The sequence below is a fragment of the Capricornis sumatraensis genome, chromosome 8 (assembly GCF_032405125.1).
Source record: "Capricornis sumatraensis isolate serow.1 chromosome 8, serow.2, whole genome shotgun sequence".
Classification (NCBI taxonomy): domain Eukaryota; kingdom Metazoa; phylum Chordata; class Mammalia; order Artiodactyla; family Bovidae; genus Capricornis; species Capricornis sumatraensis.
The window spans coordinates 10,279,088-10,297,841 of record NC_091076.1 but is presented as its reverse complement, the minus strand read 5'-3'; the positions used below and the strand labels follow the sequence as shown (position 1 = coordinate 10,297,841).

At 43.5% G+C, this 18,754-nt stretch overlaps 1 protein-coding gene and 1 pseudogene across 1 annotated transcript; one reads left to right on the top strand and one right to left on the bottom strand.

The window, feature by feature from the left end:
* Positions 1–7,237: 7,237 nt before the first annotated feature.
* Positions 7,238–8,364, bottom strand: LOC138084455 (SH2/SH3 adapter protein NCK1 pseudogene; annotated as a pseudogene).
* Positions 8,365–14,675: 6,311 nt separating this feature from the next.
* Positions 14,676–17,695, top strand: LOC138083425 (mammaglobin-A-like). Its single transcript, XM_068977314.1, has 3 exons — positions 14,676–14,730; positions 16,368–16,558; positions 17,657–17,695. The coding sequence occupies exons 1-3, from the start codon at positions 14,676–14,678 to the stop codon at positions 17,693–17,695; spliced, it is 285 nt and encodes a 94-aa protein (XP_068833415.1).
* The last annotated feature ends 1,059 nt before the right edge of the window (positions 17,696–18,754 follow it).

The window sequence follows — 18,754 nt, the reverse complement described above, 5'->3', positions numbered from 1 at the left end:
GAGGATGAAGGGATACTTAAGGGCAAAAAGCAGTTAAACATTCCTGTTACTGGTCTTGATTTGAGGGATACCACTTCATGGCAACCCACTCCAGTGTTCTTGCCTGGAGAATCCCAAGGACGGGGGAGCCCGGTGGGCTGCCGTCTATGGGGTCGCACAGAGTTGGACACGACTGAAGTGACTTAGCAGCAGCAGCAGCAGCAGCAGCAGCAGCAGCAGCAGCAGCAGCAGCAGCAGCAGCAGCAGCACATCATATCTGGGGCTTCCCAGTGGCTCAGGGGTAAAGAGTCCGCCTGCAGTGCAGGAGATACAGGAGATGTGGGTTTGATCCCTGGGTCAGGAAGATCCCCTGCAGAAGGGCATGGCAACCCACTCCAGTATTCTTGCCTGGTGATGCCATGGACAGAGGAGCCTGGAGGGCTACAGTCCATGGGATCGCAAAGAATCAGACACAACTGAAGTGGCTGAGCACGCACGCAGTGTGCGCAATGTAACTGTTCAGTCATGTGACCTCCAACCAGCAGCATCATTCATGCTTTGTCCTCATATTAACCATAACCAAACTGCTTGGTCCTTTTACCTTCACTGTGGTTTCAAACCTATGATTTGTCCAGTGCAATTTGTTCTCCATTTCCTTCTCAATTTTTAGTGAATACTCAGGGCTCAGCCATCGGTTAGCTCCTTCTCATTCTGCACAATCACATTGATCATCTCTACCCTCACCAACATCTTGGGCTAATGCTTCCTCTCTCTAGTTGTCCCAAGAACTCCAGAAGCAAGCATCAAGCTGCCACCTGGACAACACCTTTCAAGGACTCCACAGTTAAAGCTGAAGGAAAGTATAAAATTGAAATCACCATCTGCCCATAACCTACTCCTCTTCAAGTAACAGAACTTATTATTCATCTGAAAACACTCTCAAATTACATGGGGTATATTTACACAATCACTTAATTGAGAAACAGAAGACAATGATTGTCTACCATTATCAATGAATAACAATGTTTTTATAAGTGTATTTTTAATCACATCAGGAAATACATGTGCTTAATTTAGTCCCTATTTTGTGAAATACATTACATATTCAGTCCACACACAATGCTTCATGGACACAGGCATTCATGGAGCTCTCGCAACACTCTGAGAAACCCAAATTGGAATCATTGCTGGGAGGATCAGGCCCACCGTGGACATTACACATGAGGACTTCCACAACTCAGTCCCTGGGTGTCAATCCAAGAAACCCAACTAGTAGAATTCCAGAATGGAAGACATCACGATGATAAGGAAATCTCCAAAGAAATACTGCGAGAAAATTTCCTATAAATGAAGAATATGAAATTAATAACCCACTCACTCCCCACAACCAAACACATTTTGTGACTTTCTGTGACTTTAACTTACTCTAAAGAAAGATGCTGTTTTCAGAAAGAAACACTAAGTCATACCTGAAGATAGAAAATAAAAATGGAAGCAACTCAAGAGGGAAGGGATAGATGTATACTGATAGCGTATTCATGTTGGTGTACAGCAGAAACTAACACAATACATAAAACAGTTATCCTCCAATTAACAATAAACTGTAAAAAAATGGAGTCCACACAAGACTAGAAGACACAGAAGTAAAACTAAAAATTCAAAGGCTCTAAGCTACAGCTATCAGTTCAGTCGCTCAGTCACGTCCAACTTTTTGCAACCCTGTGGACTGCAGTACACCAGGCCTCCTGGCCCATCACCAATTCCTGGAGGTTGCTCAAACTCATGTCCATCAAGTCGGTGATGCCATCCAACCATCTCATCCTCTGTCATCCCCTTCTTCTCTGGTCTTCGATCCCTCCCAGCATCAGGGTCTTTTCCAACGAGTCAGTTCTTCACCTCAGGTGGCCAAAGTATTGGAGTTTCGGCTTCAGCATCAGTCCTTCCAATGAATATTCAGAACTGATTTCCTTTAGGATGGACTGGTTTGATCTCCTTGCAGTCCAAGGGACTCTCAAGAGTCTTATTCAACACCACAGTTCAAAAATGTCAGTTCTTTGGCACTCAGGTTTCTTTATCTGAAGCTAAAGACAGATATAATTCTATATGCAATCAACTATCATTTAAACATGAAAATAAAGATATTTCAGAAGTACAAATCTTCAAAAGTTTTGTCTCCAATGAGCTTTTTGTCAAAAGGTATTAGAGGGTGTGCGTTACAAAAAAGAGGAAGTAGATGAAGAAAGAAGTATGCTGCTGTTTAGTCATGTCTGACCCTTTTGCAACCCCATGGACTGTAGCCCACCAGGCTCCTCTGTCCCCGGGACCTTCCAAGCAAATATACTGGAATGGTTTGCCATTACCTTCTCCAGGGTATCTTCCGGACCCAGGGACCAAACCCACATCTTCTGCATTGAAAGGCGTATTCTTCACAACTAAGCTACCAGGGAAGCCTGTAGAAAGAAGCAAGCAATCCCATATATACAGGAAAGAACATGGAGTTTTATACATTAACCAGTAGAGAACAGAAAGAATATTGAGAACGTGTCAATACCAGGAGACAATGAAGAAAGTGGTAGATGAGAATGAGAGTACATGGTGAGGATGGGAATGGAAGGTGTCTAGTGCTCTTCCTTGGGAACTGTTTTTCTCTTTCAGTTTTAAATATTCTTTTTCTTTTCTTTCGCCCTGTTGTGCAACTTGCAGAATCTTCGTTTCCTGACCAGGGATTGAACCAGTGCCAAAACAGTGAAAATGCTGATTCCTAACCACCGCACCACCAGGGAATTCACTCTTTTGTTTTTTAAATTGAAGTATAATTGATTTACAATGTTGTGTTAGTTTCTTGTATACAGCAAGGCGATTCAATTATCTATCTATATCTATTCTTTTTCAGATTGTTTTCCATTACAGTTCATTATAAGATATTGAATACAGTTTCCTGTGCTATACAGTGAGGCTTTGTTATTTATCTCTTTTATGCATCATAGTTTGTATCTGCTAATCCTAAACTCCTAATTCATTCCTCCCCATCCTCTTCACCCCCTTTTCCCTTTGGTAACCATAAATCTGCTTTCTGTATCTGTGAATCTGTTTCTGTTTTGTAAAGGAGTTTATTTGTATCATTCATTAGATTCTGCATAGAAGTGATTGTCTTTCCCATAGTAAGTGATTGTCTGACTTACTTCTCATAGTATGATAATCTCTTGGTCCATCATGTTGCTGTAATTGGCCTTATAGCATTCTTTTTTATGGCTCAGTAATATTCCTTTGTGTGTATATATCACACCTTCTTTATCGATTTATCCGTGGGTGGACATTTAGATTGCTTCCATGTCTTGGCTACTGTAAATAGTGCTGCTATGAACATTGGTGTGCACATACTTTTCAAATTAGAGTTTTCTTCAGATATATGCTCAGGAGTGGGATCACTGGATCATATGGCAACTCTATTTTTAGTTTTTTTAAGGAACCTCTCTACTGTTTCCATAATGGCTGCATCAATTTACACTCCCACCAACAGTGTAGAAGAGTTCCCTTTATTCCACAACCTCTTCAGCGTATGTTATTTGTAGACTTTTTGATGATAGCCGTTCTGACCAGTGTGAAGTGGTGCCTCATTGTAGTTTTGATTTCTACTTCTTTCATAATAAGCAATATTAATCATCTTTCCGCTTGCCGATTGGCCATCTGTATGTCTTCTTTGGAAAGATATCTATTTAGGCCTTCTGCCTATTTTTTTTATTGGATTGCTTGTTTTTTCTGAATATTGAGTTGTATGTTTATATATTTTGGAAATTAAGCCCTTGCTGAATGCACCGTTCACAAATACTTTCTCCCAGTCCATAGACTATCTTTTAATTTAGTTTATGGTTTCCTTTACTGTGCAAAAGCTTTTAAGTTTAATTAGGTCCCATTAGTTTTGTTGTTGTTGAGCCCCTAAGCTGTATCTGACCAAGTGTTTTGCAACACTGTGGACTGTAGCCCACCAGGCTCCTCTGTCCATGGGATTTTCCCAGGCAAGAATATTGAAGTGGGTTGCCCTTCCCTTCTCCAGGGGATCTTCCTGACCCAGGGATTGAACTTGCACCTCCTGCTTTGGCAGGCGGATTCTTTACCACCAAGCAGCCAGAGAAGCTCCCGCATTAGTTTACTTCACTTTTATTCCTCTTATCTTGGGAGATGACCTAAGAAGACATTGCTATGATTTATGTCAGAGATTGTTACACCTGTGTTCTCATCTAGGAATTTCATGGTGTCATGTCTACATTTAACCTTTAAGCCATTTGGAGTTTATTTTTCTGGCTAGCGTAAGGGTGTGCTCTAACTTCATCAATTTACATACAGCTGTCCAGCGTCCCGACATCACTTGCTGAAGAAATCGTCTCTTCTCCATCGTATATCCTTCCCTCCTTTGTTGAAGCTGAATTGATTGTAGGAGTGTGGGTTTTTTTTCTGGGCTCTCTATTCTGTGAAAACTGTTTTTCAATATCTTTGTTTTTGAACAATCCTCCTATATTGTTATTTTAAACAAAAATTCTGTAAAGTACAGGAAGGTGTAAGACAAATGAAAAAAACAGCCTGGACAGAAGAAAGAGGGCTGAGAAAAATGGTTTGCCGCAAGGTCTGACCCCGAAAGTTGGTTACGATGCTTGAAAGTATCTCTGGCCAACTTGGAATCTATGCTACACCAAACTTAGGAGAAACTGGATGTGTTCTGTTGAAAGAATGACTGATTTTCCTTAAGGAATTAATTATCATTAAGTGATAAGACATGAGTGAGAATTGAAGAAAACTAGGAAGTATATCACTAAGAATGAGAGTCAGTTATAGAAATGAGTGGCCTCTAGATATTCGAGGATGAACGAAGCTCCTAACAGTTTGCATCCTCTGGGAAGAAAGACTTGCTTAGGGAGGTGGTGGCTGAGTCAGATCTTGAAAGACAAAGTGGATGAGGATAACAGAGGAGAAAGGAACCCCAGCCCCACCCTTCCCACCCCCCCGCCCCCCAGGAGTGAGGACAAGCCTGGGAAAAGGCATGGATATGAAGCTGAACATCCCTGTACTGGAGGCTACAGATGCCCATGCTCCTGCCAGCATCTGTCTGCCCTGAGGCTGCACTTACAGCCCCGGAGTAGGTAGCTACCTCCTCATAAGGACAAACAACTTAGATGTTTCCCTGTTCTTGAATTTCTCAACCGTGGCTTTCCTGACATTTGAGGCTGAAGAAGTCTTCTTTGAGTAGATGCCCCGGGCACTGCAGGTTGTCCAGCAGCATCCCTGGTCTCTACCCACTTGATGGGAACAGCATGCCACCCACCCTGTGCGGGCACCCAAAACATCTCCAGACACTGACGAATGTCCACAGTGTTGGAGGAAAGAGCGTGGGTACCAGCCGCAGTAGAGAATCACTGTTCTAGCAATGGAAATACTTCATTCAAGTTCTTCCACATACCCTGCATAATGTCCCTAAGGACCGGAGGTTCACAACTGCGGATGTCAATGATTAGCAACAAAAAGTGGCCATGAAGTGAGGGGAAAGTTACCAACTGAACAGGGAAGAGAATGGCATAAATATCTAATTAGCCATGTAGCTATCACATGGGTATGGGGATGAAAAGCTTAACCACAGAGTTTTTGGAAATGTCAGTTGTGTAAAGTGCAGGATTTTGGTGGATGAGCCAAAGAGAATTAGCTGGAGGTGACTCTTGACCCTGGCTCAGCTTCCAAATCCGGCTCACCACTCTAAGTCAGTGGATGGATCCAGGTTAGATTGGATCAAGATAATGCTTACTTCTTGGAAACAGTCCTCAGATGGCTTGGGTTCCAACTTCCTTCTCTCTTGACCTGTCCTCTCCTTATTTTGACTCCAAAGTCCTCATCCAGAGCATAAAGAAGATAGTGTTAGCACCAGGATGTCAGGCTAATGCCTGCTTTTAATGTTGGGTTTGATCCTTTAGTAGAGAGTCAAGTTTAAATAAGCTTCTCTTTCTAAATAGACTTAGTAGTAAAAGTAGGTATTATCATCAGTGAAGTCTTTGTATCAATTCAAGATCTGTCTCAAAAAAAAAAACACTGACACAATGATTATTTAAGCACTTACCATAGTTCCCTTCACACAAAGATCAGAGGTGCACCAGCCATGCCCTCAAGGAACAGACCAGGGAGGAGAGGGCTACGGATTCAGGGTTCTGCAGAGATCAAAAGAGAGCTCACCATGGAGTGCCAAAAGGACTTTGGAAGGGAGATCTCCATAGATTGAGGGGCCAGGAAAGGACATGAAAACACGCGGCTGTCCTTGATGTGGCCTCAGGAATGAATAACGATTTTCAACTCAGATGGACTGAGACAAGAACAGTGAGGAAGGAGGGCTCACACGCAGCAAAGGGCTGGAGAAGAAAACTACCAGATCCCCATGGGGGTCAGTCTGGAGTTCACACAAGGCAGTTGTGTAAGTCCAGGTCACAAGAATCCCTCTGACTTACTTCACTTAGTAAGATAATCTCCAGGTCCATCCATGTTGCCACAAATGGCATAATTTCATTCTTTGTAATGACTTTGCTTTGAGAACCCCATGAACACAATGAACAGGCAAAAAGATATGACCCCAGAAGATGAGTCCTCCAGGTCAGTAGGTGTCCAATATGCTACAGAGAAAGAAAGGAGAGACAGCTCCATAAAGAAAGAAGAGGCTGGGCTAAAGCGGAAGTGTCATTCAGTCTGGTGGTGAAAACAAAGTCCAATGCTGTAAAACAATGCATAGGATTGATGCTGAAGCCAAAGCTCCGATACTTTTTTTTTTTTTTTAACTCTCCAAGAAATTTATTTTAGCATATGGTATATGTTGATATAATAGATATAATAATTTTACATGAATAGAAACGATTGCAGAAGTAACTAAGGTGGTACCTTACAAGAAAATAAAGGAAAGGCAATAAAGAAATTCTTTCATATAAAGACTTTTGATTTGCATCATTTGTTCAAAATATAAAACCTTAATATTAGAAGCAAGAGAAGAGCAAAGAAAACAATAAAACAGAAGACCAAGGATAAGGAACTGCTCTATGCAGATACTTGCTGTATGTAGTATATATATATATATGGGCTGAATTATAATAAAAATATTTTATGTATTACAGTCAATTCTCATATAGAGTTAGAAACAGCAATTTCCAATCAAGCATGACTGGACTGACATTTTCTCAGTCTTCAATTACACGACGAATTACAACTGTACAGCAGTTCACTTCGGTCAGCAGTATCATGATAAATGCTTGATAAGATATAATTTTTCTCCTTGTTCACTTGTAAAAATTGGTGCCTTTTTGTAATGTTCTACAAGTTCTTCCATGGTACTGAATTTACGCTGCCCAATGCAGTAGACAGTCTCTTTTAGTTGTACTTTAAACTGCTTGTTTTTCCCTTGTGCTTTTAGTGATACTGAGAAATCATTTGGCAAAGATTCACTATCACAAATGAGGAAATCACCTTCATGCCCTCTTTCATTTAATGCCATTTCTGCTTGGTGCCTGGTGACTTTCCCATAATACCACAGATTGCCAGCAAACTTTCCAGTAAGTGAAGGCCTAATGTAATCACACTGTGGAGGCGATGGTTCCAAACCTGATGTTAATGGATTATTCTGCATAATGGTAACATAGTTTTTTGGTACCAGACCAACCATTCCACTGATCTTCCTGCATTTCCACCACTCAGGGTCATTTTCAGGGTTTTCGATAACATCCATTATATCTCCTTTCTCAAAGTTAAGTTCTTCATCATTGGACGAGCTGAACGGGTAAAGAGCCTGAACCACATGTAACACTTGCCCAGTATTTAGGCTATTGACGACTGCTGCTAACTTCTCTGACCCACATGGTCACCCAAAGGACTGTCGCCTTCCTCAGTCACATAGTTTGAAGGGAACCATCCAACTTGTCCATTGTAGCTACCCCGCCACCACCCATCACTGCATTTCTCCATGACGATCACCTTCGTCCCTTTTATCAATGATAATTCATCCTCTCTCTCTGCCATATAGTTAAATTTTACATAAGCAGGCATGTTGAGGTCATAGAGACGTTCCCCTGGGTCAACAAAGCTATCATCAGCAGGAGATGCAGAATCTGGCACACTAGGTTTTCTTTTCACTTTTCCAATGCCTAAGGTATCTTTAAGGTTTTTTACGATAGATGCTTTCCGGGCACTGTTTTTCCTTTCCACATAGTTAGAAGGCACAAAACCCGTTTTATTCATGGAATTTCGAACTCGCCACCAGGACTTAGAGTCATCCAGAAGCCACAGTCTCTCGTTCTTCTTGATGTCCAGCTCTTGCTCTTGCTGGGCCACATAATCAAACTTGGCTACTACCACCACTTCCTCTGCCATTGTTCAGCACCTTCTGCACAGTCTTCTAAAATAATGACTCAAGTATGGTCAGTTCAGTCGCTCAGTCGTGTCCGATTCTGAGACCCCATGGACTGCAGTATGCTAGGCCTCCCTGCCCAACGCCAACTCTCGGAGTTTACTCAAACTCACGTCCATTGAGTCGGTGATGCCATCCAACCATCTCATCCTCTGTCATCCTCTCCTCCTCCTGCCTTCAATCTTTCCCAGCATCAGGGTCTTTTCAAATGAAGTCAGTTCTTCTCATCAGGTGGCCAAAGTATTGGAGTTTCAGCTTCAGCATCAGTCCTTCTAGTGAATATTCAGGACTGATTTCCTTCAGGATGGACTGGTTGGATCTCTTTGCAGTTCAAGGGACTCTCAAGAGTCCTCTCCAACACTCTTCGGCGCTCGACTTACTTTATAGTCCAAATCTCACATCCATACATGACCACAGGAAAAACCACAGCTTTGACTAGATGGACCTTTGTTGACAAAGTGATGTCTCTGCTTTTCAATATGCTGTCTAGGTTGGTCATAGCTTTTCTTCCAAGGAGTAAGCGTCTTTTAATTTCATGGCTACAGTCACTATCTCCAGTGATTTTGGAGCCCCCCAAAATAAAGTTGCTCACTGTTTCTCCATCTATTTACCAGGAAGTGATGGGACCAGATGCCATGATCTTAGTTTTCTGAATGTTGAGCTTTAAGCTAACTTGTTCACTCTCCTCTTTCACTTTCATCAAGAGGCCAAAGCTCCGATACTTTGGCCACCTGATGTGAAGAGCTGACTCACTGGGAAAGACCCTGGTGCTGGGAAAGATGGCAGGCAAGAGGTGAAGGGGACAACAGAAGATGAAATCGTTGGATGGCATCATTGACTCCGTGCACATGAGTTTGAGCAAACTCTGGGAGAGAGTGAAGGACAGGGAAGCCTGTTGTGCTGCACTCCACGGGGTTGCAAAGAGTCGGACATGACTGAGCAACTGAACAGAACTGAACTAACTCTGGAGCACAGTACGGAGATTTCTTAAAAAATTAAAGAGTTGCATTATCATCTAGTAATCCCATTCCTGGGCATATAACCAGACAAAACTGTAATTCATTCCTTCCGATGAATATCCAATACTGATTTCCTTTAGGATGGACTGGTTGGATCTCCTTGCAGTCCAACATTCCTACACTGTTGGTGAGAATGGAAATTAGTGTAGCCACTGTGGAATGTTGGGATCAAGATAGAGTGCTTTAGGAACTTCCCTGGTGTTGGCGTGCTTAGTTGCTCAGTCCTGTCTGACTCTTGCGACCCCAAAGACTGTAGCCTGCCAGGCTCCTCTGTCCCTGGGATTCTCCAGGCAAGAACACTGGAGTGGGTTGCCATCTGGTGGTAGATCCGTGGCTAAAACTCTGTGTTCTCAATGCAGGCCGACCAGGTTCAGTCCCTGGTCAGAGAGTTAGATCCCACATGCCTGACTAAAGGTCCTATGTGCCACAACTAAGAGCCGGTGCAGCCAAATAAAAAAGTAAAAGGGATTGTAGTTAATTCATTGCTAAGTCATATCCTACTCTTTTGTGACACCATGGACTGTAGCCCACCAGGCTCCTTTGTTCCTAAAATTTCCCAGGCAAGAATGCTAGGGTGGGTTGCCATGTCCTTCTCCAGGGAATCTTCCTGACCCAGGGATTGAACCCACATGTCCTGCTTTAGCAGGCACGTTCTTTACCACTGAGAGACCAGGGAAGTCCAATTAAAAAAGGTACAATGCTTTATTTTCAAACTCATTACCTTTCACCTCGGATCTGACCATAAGGCTTCCGTGGGTATTTTAGAGAAGGTAAAGCTGAAGCAGAGAGTTCAGTAGTCTCGAAAGGTCCTAGTAGTCTTTCCAAGCTGATCATAACGCATTTCTCCACTTTATAAAATTAATCGCTAGCAGCTGACATGTAGGCTCTTCCTGCTCTGTGCCCAGTCCTATTCTAAGCACTTACATGTTGTAACATGCTAGGACCGCACAACATTCCTAAGACTATTCCCATCGTGCACAGAGGCACAGCTGTGAAATCCCGACAGTGGGCTGAGCCCAAGGCAAGGGGTGGGGCATCCGGTCTAGGAAAGGCCTGATGACTTGAACAACAGACAACTCACTGATGACAAAAATGTCTCCCAAACCAGGGCCTCTCCTGAAGTTTCTGGCCTGGTTAAGTGCGTCTCCACCAGAAGCACATCCTTGTTTACTGACATGACAGGTGACATTTCAGTTCTTAAGACTTTTAGACTTTGGCATAATCTTAAGGAGGAAGAGACTCACCTCCAAAGAACATGCCCCGGGTTAATGTTCCCACAGCCCTGGAGGTGGGAGACAGAACCAGTTTTACCGAAGGAATGAAAATAAAGAAATAGGGGTGTTATCTTGTCCCCAGAATATTGTGGAGCTGATTCATCTGGGTCACTTACAATTAAAAAAAAAAACAACTTTATGATCATCTAAATTTTAAAACGTGGTGCAGTGGTGAAAAATCCACCTGCCAGTGCAGGAGACATAAGAGATGCAGGTTTGATCCCTGGGTCGGGAAGGTCCCCTGGAGTAGGGTATGACAACCCACTCCAGGATCCTTGCCTGGAGAATCCCATGGACGGAGGAGCCTGGCGGGCTACAGTCCATGGGGTCACAAGAGTCAGACACACCTGAGCATAGAGCACCCAAACTTCAAAATAATTTTGGTACACTTTTGGATCAATGGATGAATCCCTGAGGGGGGACAAAATGGTTGTCACTAAATGTTATTACTTACATTAAATATGCCGTGGCCTCCAATGACCAAAATATAAGTATGAGCATATCTCAGGTCTTCTGTGAGTTCAATACCAGATCAAACGTTATACTCCCTTCCCAAATGCTTTCTTCCCCCAAACACAAGGTAGTCAGGGAAAAAGTGTGTGTTAGTTGCTCAGTCGTGTCTGACTCTTTGAGACCCTTTGGACTATAGCCCACCAGGCTCCTCAGTCCATGGAATTTCCCAGGCAAGAATACTAGAGCGGATTGCCATGCCCTCCTCCAGGGGATCTTCCTGACCCAAAAATCGAACCCACATCTCCTGTGTCTCCTGCAGTCAGGGTAAAATTTGTGAATAAGTCACCCCTACTCTGGGGTCTATCATAGTAGGTGGCCAATAAATGTCACTCACACACAGAAACTGAAGGTCCCTCACACCTCTAGTGTCAGGACTTAATTTGGGGACCTGAGTCAAAATCCCTTTGGAAAAGAAAACAAAATCAAGCCAAGAACACAAGCATCCTGACCTTTTGATTTTTTCTATTTCTCCTTGTAAATGCTGGCTTGCAAAGTAGTCTTTTGCAAGGCAAGCTGTTATTTAATTCACCTAAGAGCAATCATACCTTGCTATGGAGAACACCCCTCTTTATTGTGGGAACCACATACATGATGTGGGATTTGTTTCAGAGTAATAAACCTCTGAGGGGGGCCAGGGTCCCTGCAGGTAACAGGCAGGTCCAAACAACTGGGTGACCAGCCAGAGTCTCCATTAAGTCCTGGTCAGGGATACCATCTCCTATTTCATTACCAATGTCCTTCACTTGCCTTTGGAAGGCAGATCACCAGCAATGGTCACCTGAGGGAAAATGCATACGTAAGAACATAGCCTTCTTCCTTATTTCTTACCTCTTGCTAAATCAGTAGTGTTCTTGGCAATTTATGTTCCAACTGAATGATGGAAAGGGATGAGTTCCAAATAATCCAGAGAGCAAATAATACATTCATGGGTAGTTAACTATTGACTCTTTTCTCTGACTCTCTAGTCCTTGAACCTAAGCTGACCTTGTTTCCCTTGTTCCTATTCCCTTTCTATCACCCCTATTTCAACTGGTGTGGGTTCTCTCTTAGGAGGCTAGCCTGTCCCCGCTGTGACATCAAGAGATACACTTTCCTTGCTTTCCTTGTCATGACAAGCACAATCTGCTCCTCAGGGCCTCTGTACTTGCTGTTCCCTCCGCATAGAACACTCTTCCCAGAACTTCCCTAGGATGTCATTGTCCACTCATCCAAGCTTAAAAGGCCTTCTTCCTACAACTCGCCTGGACCTCCCTGCAGGATGCTGTCCTTAGTGGTTGTTTAGTTTTTAGAGCGGTTGCTTTGTGATATCTCTCATTCAGTTGAAGGCTTGTCTGTTGCCTGCCCTGTAAGCACCACAGGGGCAAGGTCCGGGTCTAACTTATCCCTGCAAATGAATGTGTGACACATAGCAAAGGGCCCAGTCAGAGCAGAAGCTCCTGGTGTTGCTAAATGATGAATGGATGGATGGGTGGGTGGATAGATAAATGAAGTGGATGGATGGGTGGATGGATAGATGGAAAGATGAATGGGTGGTTGGATGGATAGATAGATGAATGGATGGGTGGGTGGATGAATGAACCTCCCACTAATCCATGATACCCTGTTTTAAGCCCTGTGATAGGCTCTTTACATGGAGTCTCATCTTGACAAAACCAAGCATGGCATCATTTATGCCCCTTTTAGCAATGAAGAAAAAGAAGCTCAGAATGACCACGAGTTTGTCCAAGGACCCTTCATGATTAGGTGTTGCATCCCTGCTTCAAATCCACATCTGTATGAACCCAGATCCCATCGCCATTCCACCATTCAGCTTTGCCTCCCCTAAGCAATCAGCTTTTCTACTTCACAACATCCTTTGTGTCAGTGAAAGGAAAACCCTAAAAACCTAACAAAAAGTAGATGAAAATTCATTCATAGATTTATAATGGAAGAAATTGATGAAACTGAGTGAACTAAGTGAGATAGTCTTTGATAAAACAAACTTCACAGAGGTGGGACATTTTTAATTTTTCAGTTCAGTTCAGTCTCTCAGCCATGTTTGACTCTTTACCACCCCATGGACTGCAGCATGCCACGCTTCCCTGTCCATCACCAACTCCTGCAGCTTGCTCAAACTCATGTCCAACCAGACGGTGATGCTATCCAACCATCTCATCCTCTGTCGTCCCCTTCTCCTCCTGTCTTCAATCTTTCCCAGCATCAGGGTCTTTTCCAATGAATCAGTTCTTCGCATCAGTCCTTCCAGTGAATATTCAGGACTGATTTCCTTTAGGATTGACTTGTTTGATCTCCTTGTAGATTTTTAGTTTTTTTAATTTTTAACATTTCCCAAATTTTAAACACCTTACTGAAAAAAAGCTTCCATAGGCAAGAGAACTCTGCCTCCCAGAGGAGGTATGTGGCATCACACCCAGCTCTTGTGCTTGGTAAACCTGCAGAACAGACCCACAGCATATGCTACTTGCACTTTGAAGAAGAAGAGAGTAGAAACAAGAGGAGGAGGAAGAAGAGATAATGATGATCATAATAATAATAAAAACAAGGAGGACAACACAGGCTTGCCATGCTGTGCTTTGCTTCATTCAGAAAGCAGACTTGCATTCATTTTACTTAAAAAGTCATATAATGCGGCCGTGAAATTGAAAGAGGCTTGCTCCTTGGAAGAAAAGTTACGACCAACCTAGACAGCATATTAAAAAGCAGAGACATTACTTTGCCAATAAAGGTCTGTCTGGTCAAAGCTATGGTTTTTCCAGTGGTCATGTATGGATGTGCGAGTTGGACTATAAAGAAAGCTGAGCACCGAAGAACTGATGCTTTTGAACTGTGGTGTTGGAGAAGACTCTTGAGAGTCCCTTGGACTGCAAGGAGATCCAACCAGTCCATCCTAAAGGAAATCAGTCCTGAATATTTATTGGAAGGACTGATGCTGAAGCTGTAAGTCTAATACTTTGACCACCTGATGCGAAGAACTGACTCATTTATAAAGACCCTGATACTGGGAAAGATTGAAGGTGAGAGAAGGGAATGACAGAGGATGAGATGGTTGGATGGCATCACTGACTCAATGGACGTGAGTTTGAGTAAACTCTGGGAGTTGGTGATGGACAGGGAGGCCTGGCGTGCTGCAGTCCATCGGGTCACAAAGAGTCGGACACGGCTGAGTGGCTGAACTGAACTGAAAGTCATATATCATGATGGCAGTTACGAAATTGTTTGGGGTCCCAAAGACTCTGTCTCCTCAGTTTTCTACCAACAGAAACACAGGCTGTCTGGGTTCTTGTCGGTTCCTGCTGTTGTTTCCTGGTCCAATGCCAGGTTTATCCTGTGACTCATTTCCTCATTTGTGGGAAGGATTAGCATGGTGACCTGGAGAATAAAAGGAGGCATTCTGGGCACTCACCTCTAAAGTGAGTTCCTTCTTCTCTGACACATTAGACTGACTTGTCAGCAGCAGCTGCCTCCAACATGAAGCTGGTGACGGTCCTCATGCTGGTCGCCCTCCCCCTGTACTGCTATGCAGGTGAGTACTGACGGGTGCACAGATGTGGGGCTAAGGTTGCTGTCTGGTTCCCTGTGCAAAAGCTCCCAACCCCCAAGCACCAGTACAGGACAGGCCTGCCCACCAGAGACGTAAGCGTCATCACTCATTCCAAAACATCTGAAAGAAGGCCCTTTGTAAGCTTTGCCTCTGCCCTGGGGCTGCACATAGTGTCTCACGACATTCAGGGTGTCCCACCGTTGTCACAGGTGCCATGAAATCGGGATGAGGCTAGTGACTGACTACTAGAATTAGGCATTTCAGCAGGGCAAGGGGAAGAGATGCTCTGATGATTCCTGATTTTATACCAGATGGGTTTCCTGAAAAATGCACTCTTGGAGTCTCCTTAAATATGAAAAGAAACAGGAAATCTTCCAGGAGGTGAAGTTCAGGCTGCGGTGGGCGACCCAGGGTCCTGCACCCAGTTGGGGGTTCCAACTCTTCACAAGTTTTCACAGCTGATTTGAGCCCTTCTGGAATGCCTTTCCTCCCAGTCCCTCCCTGCTCAGTGTTGCCTGAAGAGGGGAGCTCACACCTCCTTGGAGGTTTCCTTCCCCAGTGGAGATCCAGTTAGAGACTAATGCCCTGGCAGCTAGTCTAGTCTTCGGTCATAAGTCACAGACACAGTTTACTTTATTCAACTTACAAAGCTCTTTTCTTCTTTTTTCATTTCTGTTTATTTATTCCTAGTTGCACTATGTCTTCGTTACTTTGCCCAGGCTTTCTCTAGTTGTGGCGAGTGGGGGCAACTCTTCACTGGGGTGCGAGGGCCTCTCATTGCAATGGCTTCTCTTGTTGCAAAGCAAGGGCCGTAGAGTGTGGGCACAGCAGCTGTAGCACGCAGGGTTAGCTGCCCTAAGGCTTGTGGAATCTTCCCCAGTAGGGGTCGAACTCACGTCCCCCACATTGGCAGGCGGATTCTTATCTGCTGTGCCTCCAAAGAAGTCCTACAGAGCTCTTTTAAATATCCTCCCCTCGTTTGTTCCTCAAGTACTTGCAGATGTGTTCAAGGTGACAGGCTCAAGGTCAACTAAACAAGAAATTACAGACCCAAGAATAAAAGCCAGTTCTCTCTAATCCAGTTCCAGAGTTCTTTCTCCTACCCAACCGAGGTCGCCACAACAGATCACTTCACAAACAAGAATTTCATTTGTACATTATTTTGTTTGTTTTTGTTTGTTTCAGAAAATCATTAACACCAACAGAGCTAATGGACAACATTCTAGAACCAGTACATGTACAATCCTGGGAAATTTTACTTGTTACTTGGAATGATAATGGTGAAGCATCATATGACTCTGAACAAAGAAAGACCAGATAAAGTTTAATATGTTGCCCTGAGTCAGAACGTCTCACTTCCTCAATGCCCTCCTTAGCCAGGGTTACATAAGGTTTGGCTTCTAGAGGCTAGCAAGAGGAAGCACAGGTGTTTTAGGTCTTAGAAAAATCCCAGATCCCAAGTTTACTCTCATAGAATAGAGAACTGAAGACCATTTGCCACAATCTTTCTGAATAGACATCTCTACAGGGATGTAAACGAATGACAACCATCATGGTTCTGCCCTCCAAAGATGTTCATGCGCACACAATGGAGCCCATGTTTGCTTCTTTCTTCCCAGGGTCTTCTGGCTGCTCCCTTCTTGACAATGTGGTTGATAAAGCAGCTGATCCCACTGTGTCCAAGGATGAATACAGAGCATATGTTAAAGATTTCCTACAGACTCAAAATGAGGAAAATGCTGTAGATGAATTAAAGCAATGTTTTCTCCAGCAGTCAAATGAAACTCTGGCCAATTTCAAACAGATGTTGGTAATTTCAGCTTCTTCTGATGTGCTTTTACAACCAAGGGACAGGGACAAATAGACTCTACGTTTGTTATTCGTTACACCAAAGCAAGTGATGAATGTGCTATATTTCCGTTTATTTCGTTGTGTGGTGAGTCTGATGACTTTGACATCAGGAAAGATGTCCAAGGATACAGGGCTGAAATCTTCAGTGAATAATAAATTTAAAAGACAATCGAGGGAAAAGCAAAGGGTCTACCTAACCCTCAATTTCCCAGTAGGCACAGAGGCACACACACACACACACACACACACACACACACACATTATGGTCAGTGAAATAAACCAGTCACAAAAAGACAAAGGTAGCCTAACTCTTACACCAGGTTTCAGGAGTAGCCAATCTCACAGAGCCACAGGGTGGAATAGTGGCTTTCAGAAGTCGGATACTGAGGGAAAATGGGAGTTATTTGACAGGTATTTAGTTTCATTTTTGTAACCTGAAGACAGTCTGGAGATTGGTCGTACTGACTGCAGAGTGAATATGGTGTTAGGTATATTCGAAACAGTGAAAATGGTAAATTACATCATTTACTATGATCCTTACAATGAAGGATGCTAGGCTTTTTTTCTCAAAAAGCCTAACTCAGATGGCTCTTTCTGAGTCACAGCCTCAAGATTTTGTGGGCTACAAAGTCAAAGATAAAGGTCCAGGCTATTTTCTACATTTCTGACAGAAAGTCTGCACAAGAATTCAAAAATGTCTTGGGTCCTTGTATTGAAGCTGAGATTGTCACGATTCTATGGAAAACTGATAATATACGTAGCGTCATTATAGATAAGTTATTACAGCAAGAAATATGCAGAAAAGAACTTACTCAAGGGACCTCTGGTGGGGATAAGATCTGGAAGCACCAGCACTTCTTTGGGATTAATAAATGTCTCCTGAATGATCGGATAAATGGGATCATTCTGATTTAACTTCCAGCACTAATTCTCTTGAATGTCAGATGTGTGTGAATGCATTCAAGATAACAACTAGAAGAAACGTTTATTGTGCAAGATTTTATTTTGCAAGAGGGAGCTAAAAATCTAAGTGATTTGTTGTTTGTTTGTTTTTCAGGAAGCCATATACAACAGTATATACTGTAAACCATTCTAACTTTCTGCAAGAACTTTGGCTCAGAAATGTCGACTGGCGATGAGTATATACCACAAGCTGTCTGTCTTTTTTGTCTTTTAATCGACACACTGCAAGACAATTGTTGAAATCTCAAATACATTTTCATTTCAATAAAGTATCTGCATATCAGAAGTTCTTTTTTATTATCTGATTCAAATGGATACTTTAGAGAACTCCACATATAACACACACAGAGAATTATTCAATAAATAACTTAGAGGTGAAGGATAGAGGTATCTGAAAGGCACTTTGTCCCTTACCGTTTCTAAGCCCAACATTAATTGTCTCTCTGGAAAAGCGGGTTTTCCTCCCCTCCTCATCCCCATCTCCCCAGAAACTAGAGGGGAGTTTGCGGTGACTGGGTCATACACAAGTTCCCTGACCTGTGTCAGTCTTCATCTTCATTCTGAACCCTGCTGGCCATGGGCTGGGGGCGCCTTTCTCAGCTCTCCCTGTCTCTGCCCCAAGTGTGCAGGGCTGAGAACAGAGCCACTGAGAGAGATGATTCAGGCAAAGCCAGCGTGAATCCTGTCCTGATTTTAAAATCTGATATATGGCACTAATCTTAACTTTTAACATTAGTTCACAAAAATATTATTTACTCTAATTCCTGAGATGTTTGAGTGAGTGTAAGCCTCTCAGTCCTGACCGACTCTTTGCAGTCCAGGGGACTGTAGCCCGCCAGGCTCCTCTGTCCGTGGAATCCTCCAGGCAAGAATACTAGAGTGGGTAGCCACTCCGTTCAGAGAAGGCAATGGCACCCCACTCCAGTACTCTTGCCTGGAAAATCCCATGGACGGAGGAGCCTGGTAGGCTGCAGTCCATGGGGTTGTTAGGAGTCGGACACGACTGAGCGACTTCACTTTCACTTTTCACTTTCATGCATTGGTGAAGGAAATGGCAACCCACTCCAGTGTTCTTGCCTGGAGAATCCCAGGGACGAGGGAGCCTGGTGGGCTGCCGTCTCTGGGTTCGCACAGAGTCGCACACGAGTGAAGCGACTTAGCAGCAGCAGCAGCAGCCACTCCATTCTCCAGG

Bases quoted from the DNA above. Each gene is read 5' to 3' on its own strand.
- LOC138083425 (XM_068977314.1), top strand. From the start codon at position 14,676: ATGAAGCTGGTGACGGTCCTCATGCTGGTCGCCCTCCCCCTGTACTGC. The intron at 14,731-16,367 runs GTGAGTACTGAC...CTTTCTTCCCAG, and splicing joins CCCCCTGTACTGCTATGCAG to GGTCTTCTGGCTGCTCCCTT. The intron at 16,559-17,656 runs GTAATTTCAGCT...TTTGTTTTTCAG, and splicing joins CCAATTTCAAACAGATGTTG to GAAGCCATATACAACAGTAT.